This window comes from Mus caroli, chromosome 3 (assembly GCF_900094665.2).
Source record: "Mus caroli chromosome 3, CAROLI_EIJ_v1.1, whole genome shotgun sequence".
Lineage (NCBI taxonomy): Eukaryota > Metazoa > Chordata > Mammalia > Rodentia > Muridae > Mus > Mus caroli.
This window is the reverse complement of record NC_034572.1, coordinates 56,259,559-56,281,870: the sequence shown is the minus strand read 5'-3', so window position 1 is coordinate 56,281,870 and position 22,312 is coordinate 56,259,559. Positions and strand designations below refer to the sequence as shown.

Below are 22,312 nucleotides of genomic sequence, written 5' to 3'. Positions count from 1 at the left end.
CCAAGAAGTGGGAGTGGGTGGGTAGGGGAGTGGGTGGGTAGGGTATGGGGGACTTTTGGGATAGCATTGGAAATGTAAATGAAGAAAATACCTAAAAAAAAAAAAAGATGTTGCACATTTTTCTCTCTCTGTATCTCAGAGTTTCAATATACAGCTGACACCATGCAGCCAAATATTGATAATAAAATTGGTGTTTTATGACCACTCTTATATTCTGAGTAGTTCTTCTAGCTTACAAATCTGCTACAACATAACACTTTTGGAGAAAGAAAACCCAAGAATAATTGTGCCATTCTTGTAGTTCTTCACCTCTCCGTCTTAAAAGAGGTTAGCAGTTATAATTTAATTTTGCTGGACTACAAGTAAGTAGAACTATAGACATTGCAGTATAGAGAACATGATCATCTGCTTCTGCTTTTCAATTTTCTTTTGATACAAATTTTTCTGACTTGTGTTCTGGCTCACACAAAAAATGAATGATACTGATAAATTCTCTTTTTCAAACAGCAGAACTCAGCCATAAATCTTTGGCACTGGGAACATTTCAGTAATAGAATGAGTATGTGAATGCCACTAGAGTGCATTGCAAAGTGAATCAAATTTTATGTATTATTCCCATAAAAACTTTATAGCCTTTTATAATTTTTCCACCAAAGATAGCTAAATGCCTAACTGTAAAACACCGAGCTATCAAAGTAGAAAGTCTTCTTGAAACAAACCATATTTTAAACTATGAAAAACAAAACCATCAAGTGCATTTTATTACCACTTTTATATAAACCGATTTGTAATTGGCTGATGCTCACACTCAAAAATGGTGTCTCTTTCTGCCACACCCTTCTTTAACACTTTGAGCTGTACCCACCAATTAATAGTGTTATACTTGGAATATCCACTCTTTTCACTATTTAAATAACAATTTTATTCATTCTACTAAATTTATCTTGTAATAATTCAGATTTATGAATGATCTAAAAATGTATCCATTCACAGAATTACACAGGCATTAACTTTTTTTAAAAAACGCATTACAAGTTTATTTGTATGAGAAATGTATGGGTGACTCACACCCATAGTCTCAAAAATGAGACAGAAAGGTGGTGGGATTATGGCCAGATTGTACTACCTGGAAAAATTCAACAGAGCTCATCCATACAGTGACACACTGGAAGTGTCTTTTTGAAGTTAAAAAGCTACATGGCAGAACATGGTCTTATTTTTAATGTGTGCTTTTACATACATAAATGTCAGAAATATTATAAAAATATTTAAAGTGATTATATATCCATAACAGCTCATAATATGAAGGCTATTTAATCAATTTCTAGGGCAGTAGAAAATATAGTCCTTTCCAAAGTAAAGAAATTTGTAAAATCTGAGAACTGACAAAAAAAGAAAAGAAAACTAGATACAATTGATAAATTCCTAACTTGTAGTTAAGTTTTATATTGCCTTAAGACTGAATGTTTAAGACTGGGCTTTCTTCAAGCCCTTTATCGGGTGAGAGAAATTAGGCTCAGAGTAGTAAGATAATTGAATTGTGTAAGTCATGTGTCTTTGCATATATTACAAGAAGTAACAACGTTGTTTTTAACTCAGAGTTATCAGGTTAATGCAGTGCCTGTTTGTGCTCACAATTTACATCCAACGCTGTTCCTATCTAACCATTCTAACTGTAGAATTTTATTTTCATTCAGCGAAGAGGAAAGGCTTTGAATTCAATCTATCCTTCCAACAAAGTTATGGACTCTATAAAATACCACATGCAGATTACTATGATGATGATGAAAATTCCATATCCTATCACAACCCAAAGAATTATGAGTGTGAAGCTACAAAGGAACCTTGGGGAGACAACCGCAGTGTCTTCAATACCATCACAGTAGAAATCAGCACCACGCCACCGCTGGACAGCGCCACACTGACGGGTGTCAACAAGTGTACCAATACTGATATCCCAGAGTCCAAACAGGCCATGAAAGAGGAAAAGGGTGCTTTTTCTGTTAAAACAGAAAGCGATATTAACTATGGAGAAACCACCTCTTTTGAAGGTCCAGAGAGACGACTGTCCCATGAAGAGAATCAGAAACCAGATCTTTCAGACTGGGAATGGTGCAGGAGTAAGTCTGAACGAACGCCTCGCCAGGTACTGTAAAGGTTCTTCTTGAGAAATTAAAACTAAACATTAATCGTGTGAAAAGATGGTGAGTTTATTGTTTCCTTTAATCAAACCCAAGGGTGATTTTGTCTCAGTTGGTTTCCACAGTGTTTCACTTTTACTTCACGACTTTTGGATGTTTCATGTATTTATTTAGTTAGTTTTACCTTTTCAGTCGAAATGTATACGTTTTGGAGTCAGTAGATATAGATGGAATCTTTGGGAAGTATAAGTCATTTTACTTGAACTTTAAGTAATCTGATTAATTTCAGACACTACTCCAGAGCTCAAACTCCTGAATTAGTTGATTAAATAAATTAACATGTGTACTTTAATTTTTTACACCCATACACACAATTTATTTCAGGGTGCATTCTAGTGAGCTATTCCAAGCAGTGCAAAATGTCCCGTTTATTTTTTTAAAAGTTAGGGTTTGATGATGATTTTAAAACTAAAATAAATTGCATGTGAATATTTCTCCACTCTCCCCTGATTCCAAACTTCTGTGAGTAATCTGGAATCCATTCATTTTCTGTGTCATGTTGATATCAATCTGTTCTTTCTAAAACCCCATATGCGATCAAGTGACCCTTGTTTTGGGCTATAAAGTTACTAGGGAGAAGGAGGCTTCTTCTGCATGATGTGATAGAAATCCTATAACTTGTCTCAATCTCTGTGATTAATCTGAACTCCAGAAATGTTCTGCTAGGATTAATGCATCCATTGATTAAGTGTATCACCACAAATCACAAGTACAATTGTTTATTTTTTAAGTATAAGTTATATATTTTCCTACTATCATTTACATATTATTATTTTAAAATTAGAATATCAAAATGAATATATTGGGGAGATATATTTGTGTTAGGGAAAATACAAACATTCTCTTAGAAATTAGTAATCTCAGAAAAGGTAAAATATTTGTCATAATTTATTAAGGCAGACAAAAGTAGAGGACAAAGAACAAAAAAGCTCTTTATTTTTAGAACATTAATATTCCACAGCTAACAGGGGCATGCCATACTTTTCATCATTAGTTTATGTTTGGAGCATATGAACCTTTTTGGTTTTCTTGATCTTAAAAATCAGCAATTCTCTTAATGAACTCTGTGTGTGTGTGTGTGTGTATGTGTGTGTGTGTGTGTGTGTATGTGTGTGTGTGTATCCTCATGTGCTCTTCTGTTAATCTATCATCTATCATGACTCCGAAGATTGTGTCTTTGTGCTACATAGTTTTTATTGTCAAATTGACACAATCCAGAGTCACCTAGAAAGAAAAAACCTGAACCAAAGATTGTCCTGGATTATCCTGACCTGTGGCTGTGGCTGTAGGATCATTTTCCTGGCTAATTGATGTTGGAAAGCCCAGCCCATTGTGGGCAGCACCATCCATAGGTAGATGGTTCTAGCTTATGTAAGAAAGCTAGATAAACATATGCAAAGCACAAGGATATAAGCAGCATTTTTATGTTAATGCCCGCTTAACTTCCGACCCTGCGTTGTGATGAGTGTTACTTGAAAGTGTAAGCCAACTAAACCATTTCTCTCCCAGTTTTCAGTCATGGTGGTTATCACAGCAACAGAAAAGCGTACTCACACAGTCTGTCATGCATCTTACTCATTCTTTTCTATTGTCTTAATTCATCATGAATGTGTCTTTCCCATGCAATATTGTATATTTTTTTAAGTTGAAGCTTTCTCAAGTCAATGAGACAGAGTTTTCTGAAACTTTATATTTTTCAGTGAACAGTAAGTGATTTGTATTTTCTAAATTGCCTGTTGTCAAAACTATCTCAAATATAATTTATAGCCTCATTTAAAAGTTCTTGTTTTGCCGGGCAGTGGTGGCACACACCTTTAATCCTAGCACTTGGGAGGCAGAGGCAGGCGGGAGTTCGAGGCCAGCCTGGTCTACCGAGTGAGTTTCAGGACAGCCAGGGCCACACAGAGAAACCCTGTTTTAGGAAACATATGTGTCTAATTATACCCAGTTAAAATGAAAAATAGATTTATTTGCACATAGGTATATGTTCCTGCTCACGGCTCTTTTTAAATATAAAAGTAAAAGACATATGAAAATAAAAAACCTTAGTGAATTTGATAACTTTCAATTATAAAGACTTGCTGATTGAATATGAAAGTTTTGACATTTGTGATAAGCAAGTACTTCAGGAAATTTATTCAAAATAACAACAGTGAGAAAGATGATTGGAGGTAAAGTAAGCAGGTGGCACATGGTTAAAAACAGATAAAACTTACAAGAAACCAGTTGACAGCAAGTGAAATATTGTTATAAACTTCAGAATAACAAGAAATACTCATGTTGTAAGTCCATGTATTGGTATGACCCAATACTCACGAAATTACTTACGATTTTGAAGATCCGCATTAGGTAAAATTATAAAATCTTCATTTTTAAAACCTTATAGAGCATTTTAAATTTTTGAATTATAAATATCAACAAAACACAGAAAGTTCTGGAAGGCTTATCAGAATTTTTTTTCTAAACCAGAATACTAGTTTTATATTTTCCATCTTTTAAATAACATCACATGGATGTAGATAATGACTTTCCACTTTTAATCTTTTCTTCCAAGTAGCTTCTTTGCTCTGAAAACAATGATAACTTAATAGTTTACACAGTAATGTACAGAGCTTTAGAAGACACTGCAGCTGCTGTATGAGGACCTTGCCTATTATTTTTTAAAATCATTACTTTTATTTGTTTTTTATTTTTGTTTTTTTTGCGATTTCAATAAAAAATACACTTTGTCATTTTCTCACAAATTTCAGTACCGACGTGTGTTCCTAGAATATTTCAATATTATTGTTTCGTTAAATAATTTTTATAGATCATACAGAAGTTGATTTTAAGTTTTTGTTTTTGTTTTTTCAGACCTGAGTGCCCGTGCACACATGAGATGCTCCTAAGAAAGAAATTGGGACTGAGGAGGTTTAAAATGGAGCCTAAGGTAGTGAAAAGCTAGGGGACTTTCAGGTGGTTCTGGTGCAAATCAAGGCTGTATGCAGTTCTGCCATACAGAACCAAACATCAAATTACTCAAACGCACAACAAATAAAAGAGGAGGAGGAGAGGAGGAGCAAGAGGAGGAAGAAGAATTGTTTCCAGATTTGTCAATTCTACATAGCAACTGCCTATAAAAAAATAAAAAGTAAAATAAATGGATACAAATAGTATTTGTAAAACAGGAAAATTAAGTAGCACTACTTGGGCTCTGATTACTAAAGAATGGATCTAAGCTTATATTTAATCTAAGCTTCCATTTAATGTATTATCTATTAAATAAGACTACAGGGAAATCTCCTGATACACATTTTTTCTAATCCTAAAAATGTATAACTGTTCATGTTTTAACATTTGTTGGGGCATTGTTAGTTTAATAGCTCTAGAGGCTGAAATTCATCAAAGTGTAATTATTGACATTTCTAACTAAAATAACCATAGTAAAAAAACAAATCCATTTATCACATCTATTTGTAGCCTTTACCAAGTCATTCCAGTACAGATGGCTATCTGAAGTTTAGATATTTTAATTTAACCACTTTTATTCATTTGAACTGGTTAGTTCAGCACTTAGAGATCAGAGACATGAAATTTTATTACACTATTAAAGGCATGGCCTTTCTGATTTATTGTCATAAAAGTAATATGGAATTGTTATGGAGGACATAGGAAATAGATAATAAAGAAAATACATTCATTATAACCATCCAGACTTGAGTACAGTTTGTATTTTGTCCTATAGATATTGTACTTTTTCCCAGAATGCAATTCTGCTTTTGACACATGTCACATATGCTATTATGGAATCTACATTGTTCAATTCACCAGGATAATTTTTACCTCATTTTAAAGTGATCACCTTTTGTGCCTTCTTCTGGCATGCTGTGGAGTGACTATTTGGAACAGAAAAGTCATAAGTAAACACAAATTTATAATAAAACAGTTTTTTTGAACTCAGAAATTTTATAAAACTTTTTAAAATTTTTTCTTTCCATGTACTATTGACTAAAGTACACCAATTGCTTGTTTTCTATATGTTCAACGAGATTATCTTTAACAAAGCTTTCATAGACTCCAATTAGTTTATCTCTTAAGCAAGAATTCTGTCACTATTAGAGAACTAAGGAGCCAATGGCTTCAGTAAACATAAATGGTTTTGTACAGACAGTAACCAGTTAAGGCTTAATTCCCACCTCTTTCTTTGTTAAGTGGCTGCCTCTTATTTGACCTCAAATGACCAGGAACTCTCTACATATTTTTTAAAACTTTATTGTAAACTATTTTTGAACTTTAAAAACATCTATAAAAATAGAACAAAAAGCTTCACTATATTCTTCAGCTTCCACTATTTTTAACACATTGTAAAAATAGCAATGCCCTTACCGAAATTTGGCAGTCAGTCTCATGTGAATTTTGCCCATGGTGCTTTGGGTGGCTTTTCTGAGCCAGTTTCTGATCTAAGATCACATACTTCATTGGTTGTCAACTGTTGAGGCCGGCCAGTGGCTCACATGTCCGGGTTCGAGCCTGGAAGGCATCTTGGAATCTGGAAGAAAAGAGGGAATCTAGGCAGTGCGAGAAAGATGGAGCTAAGACAAGATCCTGATCAAAGCTCAATTTTAATATTCGGAAACACCAGCTTATAAAGAAGGAAGAGGGGCCCATTCCCACCAAATCATCTTTGGAGTCCAGCTACAGGTGACCACGTGTATACTCTGGCTAGACAGCAGGTAGCAGCGGTGGGAGTGGCAGAGCGATAGGGTGGCAGGCTCCACCCCTGATGATCTCCTGGTAATAACAGTTAAGCCTGATTGATCAGCCTGATTTTGGGCTGTGGGAGGGAGGTTACAGTCAACGTCTCCTCTTTTCCCTAATCTTTCATGACTTGACACACACAAAAATATTGTCCAGTTCAATTTCCTTTGCATTTTATGATACATTTCGATTTTTAATTACTGATGTTTACTGTTGATTAAATCAAGTTCACATATTTTGAGCAAAACTACTGTACATATGTTTTCCATCCAGGCATTTCCTTATGCATTTATTTATTTACATTGCATTCATATGTATGTATTTCAATCCATAGGATGTAAAGCGTATCATCACTATCTTATTTTTAAGTTATATAGACTTGGCCATTAGGAACTACTTGATGCTGGTATCTACATCCACTCAACAAATCATGATAATCAGTTTACTTTCCTTACTTTCAGACAGCATGAAATAAACCCCATTTTTACTGCTCCTTGACCACACTCATGAACTGCCCCTTTTCCAAGGAACTTCAGGGATTTTTGTTAAAATGGGATACGTAGAAACGCTAACGTTTTGTTGTTGTTGTTGTTTTGCTTCAAAACAGTTATTGAGTTCAGATTGGAAATTCCATTGTATACGCTATGTACATACCTGAAGTACTGATAATCTCTCTGTTAAGAACAATTTAAAGCTAAATGGTCCTACTGGCATTTGCCATTAGCTCTCATGTAACTCTTCAAGTCTTTCCCTTTCCTTGTTTAAAACATCTTTTCTAATACTGAGAAAACTAGCTTTTATTCCCATATATACTTAATTCTTGCCCAATACTGCTGTCTAAATGATTTCATAATCACTAACCCACAACCCTGTGTAACGTCAACAGCAACAACAATAATTAACTCCAACAGAGTTTCCAGTTCTTTTTATTTTAGGTTATAGTTAATGGCAACATGCAACTTTATAATTTTATTTAGGTTTTTTTTTTCCTTCTTGAACACCTCTGTTTGACTTATCATATTTTGTTTTTATTTTGATTGTTAATGTATGTATGTGAAATATTACTAATTCTCCAAAAACACAGAGGCCTATCAAGCAAGAAATCTTATTCTTTTGTTCCTGTTCCTATTTTCCCATTCTTTCTACTATTTGGTCTACCTCTTTATTTAAACCATCATGTAATTTATGCTTCAACCATTCCATATTTCTCTTTATAGGACAATATATTTTTTCTATCATAATGTACTTTCTTACATAAATATGTTCTTGTGCCTGCTTAATCATTTAAATTACATTTTACTACAATAAAATTTTGTCCTGGCTAGATTTGTGCCAGCTTGACATCAGCTAGTGTTAGTTGAGAAGAGGAAAGCATACTTGAGATAATATCCCTATAAGATTGACTGCAGGCAAACCTATGGCATATTGTCTTGATTAATGCTTGGTTTAGGAGGGCCTCTCTCTCAGGTTGTGGTGCCTTCATTGAGCAGGTAGTTCTGGATATTCTAAGCAAGCATGGTGAAGAAACCATGAGGAGTGGCCAGTAAGAAGCTCTGCTCCATGGCTTTGCATCAGCATCTGACCTTGTGTTCCTGCCTTGTTTGAGTTCCTGCCCTGACTTCCCTCAGTGATGAACTATTAACTGGAAATTTAAGCAAAATAAACCCCTTTTCCCCTCAGGTTGCTTTTGATTATGGTGTTTTATCAAAGCAATAGAAACGCTAAGTAGACATGATATGTCCAAGAAGTTGCTCCAAATCCATTCTATCTATGCACTACGGTGGGGTTTCAGCATGCACAGGCATGCCTGGGTTTTAGTGTGAGTGCTATGAATTCAAACTAAGGTTCTCATGCTTACAGGGGAAGCTCTCATGCCTGCCAAGCCATTATTCCATTCTTTTTTTTTAATGAGATTTAAGAAGTTTAATGTTCTAATATATAATGCATTCATAAATACATGGCATAGATATGACTATGTATATATAATTATATTAGTGAAAATATCCCTATGGCCTCTGTCCAGTACATGCAATTAGAAGAAAAATTACTGTGGTTGGCTGGGTATAGAGGGACCAGGCACCTGTCCTCACTTCCTCTCCTAGTAGTTAACAAGGAAATGTTTTAGAGTTTGAAAACCTATGATATAGTTCAAAACCTTCTCATATCACACAGCACGGGGGGCTACTAACGCTCAACCATATTAAATCCTTCCCCTAGTAACAACCAACCACTCATACACCTGAGACTGGGACTTCCACTCTGGCCCAGTAACTAGTTGGTGAGACTCTCTTTCCTTTTGAGCGTTCAGAGTTCTGTTTTCTATTATTTTATTATCATTATTATTATTATTATTATTTGATATTTTATTTATTTACATTTCAAATGTTATCCCCGTAGGCAAATGGATGGAACTAGAAAATATCATCCTGAGTGAGGTAACCCAATCACAAAAGAACACACACTCACTGATAAGTGGATATTAGGCCAAAAGCTCAGAATACCCAAGATACAATTCACAGACCACATGAAGCTCAAGAAGAAGGAAGACCAAAGTGTGGATTCTTTGGTCCTTCTTAGAAGGGGTAACAAAATACTGATGGGAGCAAGTACGGAGATAAAGGGTGGAGCAGAGACTGAAGGAAAGTCTATCATGAGACTGCCCCACCTGGGGACCCATCCCACATATAGTCACCAAACCCAGACACTATTTTGGATGCCAAGAAGTGTATGCTGACAAGAGCCTGATATAGCTGTCTCCTGAAAGGCCCTGCCCAGTCTCTTGAAAGGCTCTGCCAGAGCCTAACAAATACAGAGGTGGATGCTCACAGCCAACCATTGGATTGAACACGGAGTTCCTAATGGAGGAGTTTGAGAAAGAACTGAAGGAGCTTAAAGGGTTTCCAACCCCATGGGAAGAACAACAATATCAACCAGAGTTTCCAGGGACTAAACCACCAACCAAAGAGTACACATGGAGGGACCAGTGACTCTAGCCACATATGTAGCAGAGGATGGCCTTGTTGAACCTCAGTGGGAGAAGAGGACCTTGGTCCTGAGAAGGCTCAATGCACCAGTGTAGGGGAATGCAAGGGCAGAGAGGCAGGAATGGGTGGGTGGATGGGGAAAAACCCTCATAGAAGCAGGGCAAGGGGGGTAGAATGGGGGTTTTGAGGTGGGGGGACTGGAAAATGGGATATCATTCTTCATCTATTTATTATAATGTTAAACTTTTCACTGATTGCTCCTAGATGTTGAGGTTTTTTTTTTTGGGGGGGGGAGGCAGTTTAAATGACAGTTATACACATTTTCTTTTAGTACATGTATTCTGTGACCTTTGGCACATGAATATCCATTCCATTTTGAGTTGATATTTTACTTGGTGAAAGATAGGTATATACTTTTCTTTTTTTCCCAAATGGTTGGTTTTCATTTAAAAGCAGAATTTATTTATGCATTCAACATTATCCATAATGAATTGAAATATCATCTTGTATAGTATTTCCACTACTGGATAGATAGATTGATCTATCTCTGGATCTTTGGTTAGTCTCCCTATTCATCTGTCCTGGCATTTTACTGTTTTAATTAAAATTATTGCTGATCTCTGACATCTGCTAAGGCTGGTACCCTAGAAGATTTTATTTTCCTGCTAACCACATATGGTTTTTAAAATACATAATGATTTATTTTCAAAATTTTACGTCAATTTCCTCAGTTAAACTAACTACAGCTCAATGTCCAAATATGACTGGTGGCTACAATAGTGAACAACTCAAATGCAAGGCATTTTCTATTGGTGTGTGTCTATTAGACAATATTACCCTAGAACAAGTGTGTGTTTCTAGTAGCTTTGTTTTGATAGTGTTAACACTTGAAACACACAAAGTGAAGTTTTGAGTGCAGGAATTGCATATAGAAGTGTATTTTCCGTGAGTCCAGGACAGCTTGAGCTTGAGCGCTGATCTCTTCAGAGATGCTCAGGATCCTCAAAACATGTTCACATGGCATATAGTTTTGGAAAATTATTTGAAGTTATATCTGCATTTTTTTCCTAAAGAATACATCTGAAGAAAGCTTCAGGCTCTTCAAAATATGCTTCTAGTCCTGATTGAAAAGACAATAAAAAATAAAGTAAAGCTACACAAATAATATGAGTTCTGCAAATATATTAAAAATAATAAGACCACACACAATGAACACTGAGTGTAATATTTGGTGAAGCTTGAAAGCAGACACAAAAAAATGAAATGGTTTGAGGATACATGGGAAAGTGATAAAGGCGTGATGGAGAGGCAGAAGTGATTATGAAAGACTCTGTGAAGTGTTTGCTTGTAAGAATTGTCCATGACCTGGAGAGCACACTTGCAATCCCTAGCGATGCTGAAAACAACCCCCTCTCATCTTAAAGGATGACTGTGCTCTCATGGACTGCATATTTATGCTTACTGTTCCCCTGCTTGTGTATTAAGGTGCATATTTTTTAAATATTTATTTTACTTATGTATATGCATGCATTCTTCTGTTTGTTTCTGCCTCTCCAAGGTGCATGGGGGGGGGGGGCGCATGCGCACACGTGTGCAGGGTATTGGATGCCCTGGAATTGAAGCTGCAGTCAGTTGTAAACTGACCAAATAGGGTGCTGGGAACTAAAGCTAGATAGTCCAGAAGAACCGCCAGAGATCTTAATTGCCAAGTCACTTCTAACACTATGAATTTCAAAATGTAAATAAATAAATAACACTTGCCTGGCTGATTTTAAGGAGCACCTGCAGCCTTGGCACTCTCACCATTTTGTCTCTTGTATGTGACCCAGTGGTATCATTCTGCCCCTCCCCTTGCACTTGAATAGGTAGCCAGCCATCCATAGAATCATTTCCCTTCTGTGCTAAACAGTGCTCTCTCCTCAGCATTCCTTTTGATAGGTGTGTTTTTTTTTTTTTACCATTGTCCACAGCCTTCTTGACTGTCTGAAATCCAGACATAAGGCATTTCTGATTGTCTTTCATCCCTGAAGAAACTCAATTCTTTTCTGAATGCATTTTCAAACGAAAGTCATTTCTTTGGCAGACAGGTCACACTAAGTCCTGATGTGTCTATTGTTGGCTACAATTCTCAAGTTTTTGCTCCTGTTGCTTAACCACAAAACTATCCATTTGGTCTGTTGTTAAGCCCAGTAGTATCTTTTGTTAAATGTCAGCTTGATCCTGTTAGCTAGCTAACTTCCACCACTACTGCCTTTTCTACTGCTGTGGAGAATGCTTTCAGATGCTGATTTCAAGGACAGGTTTCTATACCATCATCCTTCCTAAATTCCTGTCATCCATGGATCTAATAATATCACTTTATATTTTATCTAAACATACTTACTAAAAATTTAAGCAGGAAAAAATATTGATTTTATAGAAGTAAAGAATAGAGAGAGTATCTACAAATCAGTAAAAAAAAAAAAAAGAAAGAAAGAAAACAAACCAAACAAACAAATGGTTAAAACTACAGGATATAAAGCAAGGCAGAGAGAAGAAAGAGGAAATTAAATAACATGGGAAGATTGTGTTCTCCAGAGCTGTTTGAACCACATAGCTATAGTTTCTGCAGATCAAACTCTGGTTGTCAGGCGTCTCAGTGAGCGCCCATACCCACTGTTTTGACAACTTATCAAACAATATATTAAAACTAATATTAAAAAAAAACTAAATGAAAAGTGTTTGAAAGTTCCCATCACAAAGTAATAACCAATGTTTAATTTGATGAATCTAAACACCCTTATGTCATTATGAAAATTGTTTATGCACATTGAATTATCACCCTATATCTCATCATATGAACAACTAAAAGGTAATATGAAAGAGACAACACCAATGAGAGAATTCTGATACTCACTTCCAAACAAGACTTACCATTACCATTCTTTTTACTTTATATATAAACACGTTAGTGAGCCAGCAAGATGGTTCTGTGGGTAAGAACACTAGACACCAAGCTGGAAAATCAGAGTTCTATCTCCAGAACCTACATGGTGAAAACCCCAAATCTATGTGGCATGAGCTTGTTCTCTCTCTCTCTCTCTCTCTCCCCCCCCTCTCTCTCTCTCTCTCTCTCTCTCTCTCTCTCTCTCTCTCTCTCTCTCTCTCTCTCTCTCTCTCTGTTGTTATTGTGTTATTGTGTTACTATAATCCCCTCAGGTTTCCTTGTAATTAATATAGCTTCCCTTCTCATTTTGACAATATTCCACTAGTAACATTCATATAAATTTAATAGTGAATTTGTTTGATGTCATTTATTTGCTTGTCTATTCAATGAGCATTTTTCACAGTAAAACTGTGTATATGAAGTTCTAAGCCCTTTGTCTTCCAGCTGTCCACAGTGTGGGAAGTTGACTTGCATGCAAATAGCTGCATCTCAGTTAAAAGGATAAGGAAGGGAAGAAATGTGTTCTAAGACACAGCTGCCATGAGCTCACACTGAGTGCTAATCCTAAAGCCCTATACTTTTATCTTTCAAATCCTTTTTAATTGTGGAGCTTGAAACCATTGCAGAGATTGTGAATAGCACTTGTCTCCTTCTTAATGTTCACTCCTTCCCATGCCAGACATCTCTACCTTTGAATCCACAATCCCCTGCTTCCTTTGAGGCTATCAACATTTCAGCAGCTCTTTACTTTTGAATGTGGTCCTCTAAGAAATGTTGGGATCTCTCACACCAGGAGGTACTCCTTTATAACTTCTTGTGCTAATTTTGACACACTTATTCTCATGAATATTTTCTTGACATTTAAAATTTTCACCAAAGAATAAAAACAAATCAAGCTGAAAATACCATCTTTTTCCATGCCATCCCTTGACTCAGTGAGCCTAATGTCAACAGTGAACCTGTTCCTTTCTGTGACCTTCTGATATGAACATATGCTCCAACAACACTTCCTTATTGCTTGGGTAGCTTCCCAAGCTATGCTTCTCCCCACTTAGTTCCCCTAAGAGAAATCTTACTGTCTTTAGTATCTTCTTTAAGCCTGAAATTATCCACCTGAAATTTTAAGACACATGGTCCCTCACTCTGTAAAACTGGATCACAGTGATTACACCAGAATGTTATCTTCAATGCCAAGAAAGATGTTCTTCCTTTCTGTTCTTTCTTTCTCCAAATTCGTCTTTTGAAAGTTTAGAGGAACCTTTGTTCCTGTGGCCAACATTATAATCCAGATATTGTGTATCCTACTAACAATTACTCATTTCCCTTCATAGACATCCAACCTTTGCAATGTGGTCAGCTTCCTTCTCCTCTGCACTGGTCTTCTTGTTTCTGCCACTGTCCGATAGATAAACTGCAGGCAAGGTAGAAATGTGTCAGATGATCTGTTCTAAGCTGAGCATGCCCCCAAGCAGAATCATTTGAAATTGCTACCTTGCCTCCAGGCAAACAGATTTGTCTGAATTCAGAACCAGGTCTCTGTTCAAGAATTGCCTTCCCTACACTGTAAGCTTAACCTAGAGATCGATCTATCACTGAGTGGCACAGTGTGTGAAGACAACTATCTAGACATCCAGAAAAGCAATGTCACCTACCAATAATTAGTGTAGTTCATGATAAAACCCTTTAGCCTTTGGGAAAAAAATAATATTTGAAGCAGTACTTTCCTTCCATAGATCACTCAACTTTGTGGTAAAAATCAAAATGGAAAAAAAAAAGTATCATGGTCCTATGAAACAGAGCATCTACAGTATTTGAATGTGTCCAGTATATGTCTTACCAGTGTCCATTTATGTCTGAATAAATATCAAACAGAGTAGATTGATTTATCATTGCAACTTAGCTGCTCAAATTCCTTAGTGACAAAATTCGTAAGAGAAATTGACTTAAAGGAGGAAAAGTGACTTTATTTTAGACCATGCTTTTGGAAGTTTCAGTCCATGGTCAACTGGTGCCATTTCTGTGGTTATAAGGTATTGAGAAAGCCATCATGGGAGCAGGGATAGCAAAACTAAGTTATTAACTTTATGTATGGAGCCCAGAATAGAGTGGCTGAAGAAAGACAAGGACCTACTCTCTCTAACCAACTCTATCTTCTAATTTCCACCAACTCCCAGTAGAATACCATTATATTGTGAACTGCAAACCTGTTTAATAATAATAATGATGATGATGATAATAATAATAATAATAATAATAATCCAGCATTGATTATGTCAGAGCCCTCATGATCTAATTACCATTTAGTAGTTGATTTGCAAACAAGTATAGCCAGGGACCAAAATTTTTAAGGGATTCTCTTTATCCAAACCATAGAAAATGTGTCTTCAAATCAGTAGTTCTTCTGTATTTTCATTTTAGTAGGGACCAGTGGAATGGAGGATTTCAGGTAGAGCAGTAGTTCTCAACCTATGGATTCCAAACCCCTCAGAGGTTCAAATGATACTTTCATGGAAAAGACCATTAGAAAACACAGATAATTACAATATAATTCATAACAGTAACAAAATTACAGTTATGAGGCAGCAAGGAAAATACTATGGTTGTAGATCACCACAACATGAGGAACTGTATTCTAGAGTAATTCATAAGTATTTATTTAAGTTGGACATTTCAATTTTCTAGAACCAAGATTTCTATACTCTAACAATATAGTCACTAACCACATGGAACTTTTCAAATTTAACTTTAACAAAATTAAATAAAACTCAAAATCAGTCTTATTGTATTGCTATTCATGTTTTAAATACTTGATAGCCAAGTGAGTCTGATGACTTTCACTCTAGATAGTGAAGACATAGAACATTTCATCACCACAACAAGTTCTCTTTCACATTTAATGAATAGCTGCTCTGATTTTAAGTTCATTTAAATGGCTTAAGTCCATATTTTAGTCTCATTTGCAATAGCCAAAAGTTGGTGAAGGAAAACATGCAGAATTCAAATTCTAAGATGTTCACATATATCCGAAGACCAAGACCAAGGAGGCTTTACTCTGTATGAAGTGTTAACGGGGCATTTAAACTTAAGTGCAATGACCTCAGCTTTCTCTGAATTACCCTTGTTTGTCTCTGGTCTAAAATGTCGGAGAAGATAAGGTAATGTCAAAAAATAAATGATTGGGACATATTTCCCTAATGATTTAGGAAAGCTTAGATACACATATCCAGCAGAAGTGAATGATTTTGTTTGTCTGTTTGTTGTTGGTTTGTTTGTGTGTGTGGTCCTTTGGTTGATCATGGGTGAATTTACTCCTATTTCCATATTCTTTCCCTTGGTCTACATGCTTTTTTTGATTCCAGCACTTAGCAGATCATATTACAATACTTTTTAATTATATTTTGAAACCAGGAAGTACACTGTTTCCAACATTGTTCTTACCCCTCAAGACTGTATTGCCATTCAGTATCCTGTGTTATTCTATATGAATCCAAGAACTGCTTCTTTCTTTCTTTCTTCCTTCCTTCCTTCCTTCCTTCCTTCCTTCCTTCCTTCCTTTCTTTCTTTCTTTCTTTCTTTCTTTCTTTCTTTCTTTCTTCCTTCCTTCCTTCCTTCCTTCCTTTCTTTTCTTCTTTTTTTTTTTTTTTTTTTACTTCTGAAAAAAATGCTATCATTATACTTTTGAAAAAGATTACATTAAGACAGCACATTGCTTTATAGTGATACTTTGCCAACTTTATTTCTTCCAATCCATGAAAATTGAATATATTTCCATATGTCTGGCTATTCTTTTATTATTTTCATCAGTGTTTTATAGGATTTAGCATAGTGTTCAGTTTAAACTCGTTAGATTAATTCACAAGTATTTTATTTTCAATGCTCTGGTAAATGGGCTTTTCTTTTCAGGTAGTTCATTGTTAATGTTCAGAAACATGGCTGGTTTTGTATATTGATTTTTCATCCTGCAATACAAAGGACTTCATTACATTTAAGATCAGAAGCAACCTTACTTCCTCCTTCCATGTCTGAATACATTTTATTTTTAATGTCTAATCGTCCTGTCTTGGAATTTCTTTTTTACCAAAAGTGGTGGGTGTTGGCATCCTTGCCTCACTGATGATCATAGAGGAAAGTCGTTGAAAGAACTTTTGAATGTAATATAAGCAATGAACCTTTCATATATGGATACTTTCAGATAGTTTGCCTTTTCTAGTTTGTTAAAAATTCTTATTACAAAAGGATGTTAAATCCTTGCCACTTTTTCCTCTATCTCTCAAATGACTTCATGATGTTTACCCTTCATTCAGGTTCTGTGTGATATATTATTCCACTTAATTTTCATGTTGAACTGTGCTTGCTTGCCAGAACTAACACAAGCTTGGTGATTGTGTGTTATCTGTTTAGTGAGCTATAATTTTGTTCAGGTTCTTTGTTTGTTTTAGGTCTCACACTATAGTCAAACTCATGACAGTCCTCTCACCATAGTTACCCAAGTGCTGGGACTACAGGCATGAGCCACCATGCCCAATATCTGAGTTTCACTTTTATATCTATGATAAAATACCCTAACACAAAGCAACTTAAAGCTGGAATGGGGTAGGATTAGCTCTCAATTCTAGACTAAAGTCTAGCAATACTTGAAGCAACTATTCACATCACAGTTATAGGCAAAGAGAAATGGATGCATGCAATGTTAGTACTTACCTAGTTGTCACCTGTGTTATACAGTCCCCATCCCCAAACCAGGCAATGATGTCACACACCTTCAGACTGAGTTTTCCCATATCAATTAGGGAATCAAGAAACACACACACACCCACAGGACAACTTGATCTAGACAATTCCTAATAAAGACTTTCTGCCCAGGTAATTCTGTTATGTCAAGTTAAAGAAGAAAATAAAATATCACATTCAGCATGTGTTATTTTTATCTAGTTGTATTAGAATATTGGCCTATAGTTTTATTTTCTTTGGTCTCTTGGTCTGGCACTATTGGCATGGTAATGCTGGCTTCATAAAAATGATCCTCTTCAGTTATTTAGAAGATATTAAGAGGGCTGCTTTTTTCTCCTGTGGGGGCTTGCTATAATTCACTAGTGTGAAGTCATTTGGCCCTGGGCTTTCTCTGATGGAGTACTTTGATGGCTAACTCAATCTTCCCATTGGTTATAGAGCTTTGTTCAGACTGTATTTTTCATGATTCAGTCATAGGGGGTTGCTTGTTTGGGGGATTTTATTCATTTTTTTCTGTGTCATCTAATATATTGGGGTTGCTTGTAATTTCTTACTGTAAACTTGAATTCTCCTTTTTTAACTCTTAGTCTGCCTAATGGTTTCTCTATTTCTCTCTTTCTTTTCTACATTCAAACATTAAACTCCCAGGGAGCTAAAGGTGTAACTCAGTAGAGCTCTTGCATGCCATGCTCACTCCACAGAACAACAAGAACACAAGAGCAACAACCTTGGAATCAGATTTGTTGATATTTTTCTAGTTTTCTATTCTTTATTTCATCTATCTCTACTTAATCTTTACTAGTTTTCTCCTCTTTCTACTTTGGGGCTTAGGTCACTCTTTTTTCTCAGTTACTTGAAGCATATAGCTGCATTATTTCAGAGCATAAACATCTGTTTTGATATTGCTTTGCTATATCTAATAAGTTTTGGAATGCTGCTTTTCATTTTCATTTGTTTCAAAGTGTTTTCTGGTTTCCTTTTGGATTTCTTTCCTGACTCATTAGTTGCTTAAATGTGTGTTTATTGCCATATTATGTGAATTCTCCAGCCTTTCTCCTGTTATTCATTTCTAGTTTTATTCCATTATGATTTAGAAAAAAAAAACATTTGGTTTTACTTCACTCTACTTGAATTTATTGACCTTTTGCTATTTAAAATATTATTCATACTGAAGAACATCCTGTGTATGCTTGTGAGGAAATTATATTCTGTTGTTGAGGGAATGGTGTGAGTAGTTCTATTAGGCCTGTTTGAGCTATAGCATTTGCTCAAAGAGTCTACTTTTATTGGTGTTTTTGTCCAAACACTTCATCTATTATTGAGATGTAGATATTGTAGCTCCTCATCATTATCATAGTGACATCGGTTTCTCACTACAGTCTTGTTAGTGTTTATATGTTTAAGGGTTGTGTTGTGTGTCAGACTGTGCCTTCTGGTAAAATGACTCTTACATGCCTGTTCTTCTTCAAGGCAAACACTACTCCAACTTTCTGTGATAATCACTTCTCACATCCCTTTGATGCTTTTACCGTCTCTGTATATATCCCAAGGGGATTTAATTTAATCACATATATTCTGAAAGTATAATAAATATAGTAATAGCTCATACATTTGTATCAGATATAGAGAAAAAGAATTTCCAGGTTTGTTTCTGTTTGTTTTTTCTTCTCAGGGTAGATTCATCAATACTCTGAAAAGTGCCTGAAGCTTATTTGCAATACAGATGGCATATTCTAAGAAAACTTGGTTCTTTAGATGTGTCTTATTCCTTCCCACCATTGCTCTTAGGTAGGAAAAGACCTGCTTTTTTGAAGTTTAATAAGATACCCAGAGATAGTGATAGTTTGCAGGAGGAATAATTTAGGCTCACTGACTCAAATTCTTCCAAAGGTCCATATTACTTGTCATCATGCCACATCTTTCATAAATACAATATATTTATATGCAATGAACAGATGTTCCAAGGTCCTAATGGAACCAGAAGGGGAAGAGGTGTCTCCTGAGGTGAGATGCATGTTGCCTAAAGGAACTGGTTTACACTGCAAAGGGTATCTTTTGTAATAAGAAAATGAATGGAGGTTTAGAGATGTGATTTCCTTTAAAACAAATATTTTAAAAGTTCTTTGAAAGGATAATGTGATTACACTAAGAAATAGCAACATTCACTTCTGTATAGAGATGCCCTTGAGATGAGACCTGAGTGTTTGTGACTCTGTAGTAGGACCTCATCAGGTTGATCTTATGCTCAGGTCTTCACAAGTGATATCTCCATTTAGCATTGTGAGTGTTGTAGTTATGGGTCTTGGATTCAGATTTGGACCTTTCAAAGCAGGAATTTTTCATTTCTGATCCATAGCTATGTGTTTGATCTATTCTTGTTCCTCAGTTTCCTAAATGCAAAAAGACTGAATGAACACTTATGTCCTACAGCAACAAGAGAAAACAAGCTAATATATGAAGTGCTTTTTCAAACACTAGGTGTTTATTGTTAAGAATATAACTGTTTGGATTACTTGGGGCTAATCAACAGAGGCTCACAAGGCTAGCTTCTTATTTAAAACCTGAGCAGTCATTCTCTTCCAGCAAAAGGTAGGATTGTACTAACACCCACAAGAACCTGAGCATTTTGAGTCAAGATATAACATTTAAAAAAAAAAAAAAAACTCAACAAACTAAAGAAAACACAACTTGGCAGGAACAAACCCTTCAGTCCTATATAACAAAAGACCTGCCAGGCGGTGGCAGCACATGCCTTTAATCCCAGCACTTGGGAGGCAGAAGCAGGCAGATTTCTGAGTTTGAAGCCAGCCTGGTCTACAAAATGAGTTCCAGGACAGCCAGGGCTATACAGAGAAACCCTGTCTCGAAAAACAAAACAAAACAAAACAAAACAAAACAAAACAAAACAAAACAAAACAAAACAAAACAGACCTAAAAACAAAAGTACTGCATAGGTTTCTGAGGTTATGAGGAAAATATTGCAGGCAGATTTTTTTTCAATGATAACCGCAAATATTTGTCCATGATTATGGCTTCAAGGAATTCTTCCAGTTACTTTATAAAGGCCTGGTATGACATCCAGTAAGGACCCAGTGTGTTTACTCAGTCACACTTAGCTTTCAGAATATAGTCCCTCATTGCTGAGCAGAGTCCAGTTCCTCTACTTATTAAATTTCTCTATTAAACTTGAGTCTAAGAGAATGGTCCCCCAAGCCATAGGGAAGATGAAGATGGTGTACCTTGTAGAAGTCTAGTCCCTGGACTAACAATGACTAGAGTGGATGTGAGCACTTCAAATTTGTGAATCATTTAATGCTTATTGTCTCAGGAAAAATCTGTTCCTGGGAAAAGGGAGGTGTTGCTTATATAAACCCAGGAGCAAAATGAACCGAAAGAGCAAGAGAAAGACAGGGAGAGATAAACAATGCTTTCCTCGCATTTAAAACAGCCAACAAGAGATTAAAAACGGAATACCCTAGGTCCTGGGAGAAATCACCAGAATGAAGAGAAATTATACTATTTTTTGTGAATTTCTGTTGATTAGCCCCAAGTAATCCAAGCTGAAGTCCTGTGGATTTCTGTTTAATGCTAATCATTAATTATCTATGATATATGTTTCTTTTTTCCTGACTGACTTCCTACTCAGTCATTATAAACACAGACTTGAAATAATACTTTAAAAATACCTGAAGATGTGTTAAACTGGAGGTAACTCTTTCTAGATAGTCAGATTTTTGAAAGTGATGATCAGCCACATGACTGTTTTGTACGTACTTTTCTTCTTGTGCACTTTTCTAAATGCGAATAAAGCTATTCATTTAATCATTCAATAAATTGGAATGACAAAAATCTCAAAAACAAAACAAAACAAAACAAAACAAGAACATAACCATTTATACAGAGACAGTAAATATTTCTCTCAGCTGTTAGTTACTCTGTTTACCCCTACTATCAGAGTCAGAGTCACAAAAACTTGTCAATGTCATTGTGTTAAACATTGGAAATCTTGGCATTTATGTCTTCCCCTTAATAAGCTCCTAGGGATAGTTTCTATGTGTAGACTTAATGGAAAGAACTCCTGTGAAACTACATAGTCACATAGTAGATAACATGGTCAAATGCTACCCAGTGTCTGACTATGAGATTCATTCCTATTGTTTAGGCCCTATTTGTTCCCTCTAAGTAGCTTTGCCCAGACTAGACATTGATGATTAGTGTGATGAAATCATGCAAAGACATTGTACACAGGCATTATGCCTCTACTTCAGGTCCTCTTATGAGTTTTAAGCTGGTTCATGCCCACAAGGGTAAGAAGTATGATAACCACCTTTCCTGTTTTTATCTTAGAAAGGCTCTAGAGGATGGAAGTGATAACCAGATAGAATAACCCCCAATTTCAATTTCATCAACCTTGTCTGTGGCATATACCAGGTATACTGTATGTTAGCATTCTGTCTAAACTCTACCCCACAATTACCTGGCAACAGCCAGGTAGTCCTGACCGACTATAAAAGGGTCTGCTTGCCCCTTCTTCCCTCTCTTACTCTTGTTTCCCTCTTGCTTCTCTCTTGCTCTTCCTCTCTCCTTCCCATTCTATTCCCCAATCCTCTCTCCACTTGCTCTTGGTGGCCATGGCCAGCCTCTACTTCTCTTCTCTTCTCTTCTCTTCTCTTCTCTTCTCTTCTCTTCTCTTCTCTTCTCTTCTCTTCTCTTCTCTTCTCTTCTCTTCTCTT

The 22,312-nt window shown here is 35.9% G+C and overlaps 1 protein-coding gene across 3 annotated transcripts in view; it reads left to right on the top strand.

Moving 5' to 3' along the window:
- Nucleotides 1–22,312, top strand: part of Gpr149 (G protein-coupled receptor 149) — a 63,195-nt gene that overhangs the window by 7,333 nt on the left and 33,550 nt on the right. The window contains exons 3-4 of one of the 3 annotated variants that reach the window (XM_029475370.1): nucleotides 1,698–2,146; nucleotides 5,055–5,132. In XM_029475370.1, the coding sequence (XP_029331230.1) occupies nucleotides 1,698–2,146; nucleotides 5,055–5,060 (455 nt within the window). In that variant the 3' untranslated portion in view covers nucleotides 5,061–5,132. Of the gene's footprint in view, nucleotides 1–1,697; nucleotides 2,205–5,054; nucleotides 5,133–22,312 lie in introns of those variants that run through there. The other 2 variants (XM_021158987.2, XM_029475369.1) reach the window with 2 other exon arrangements.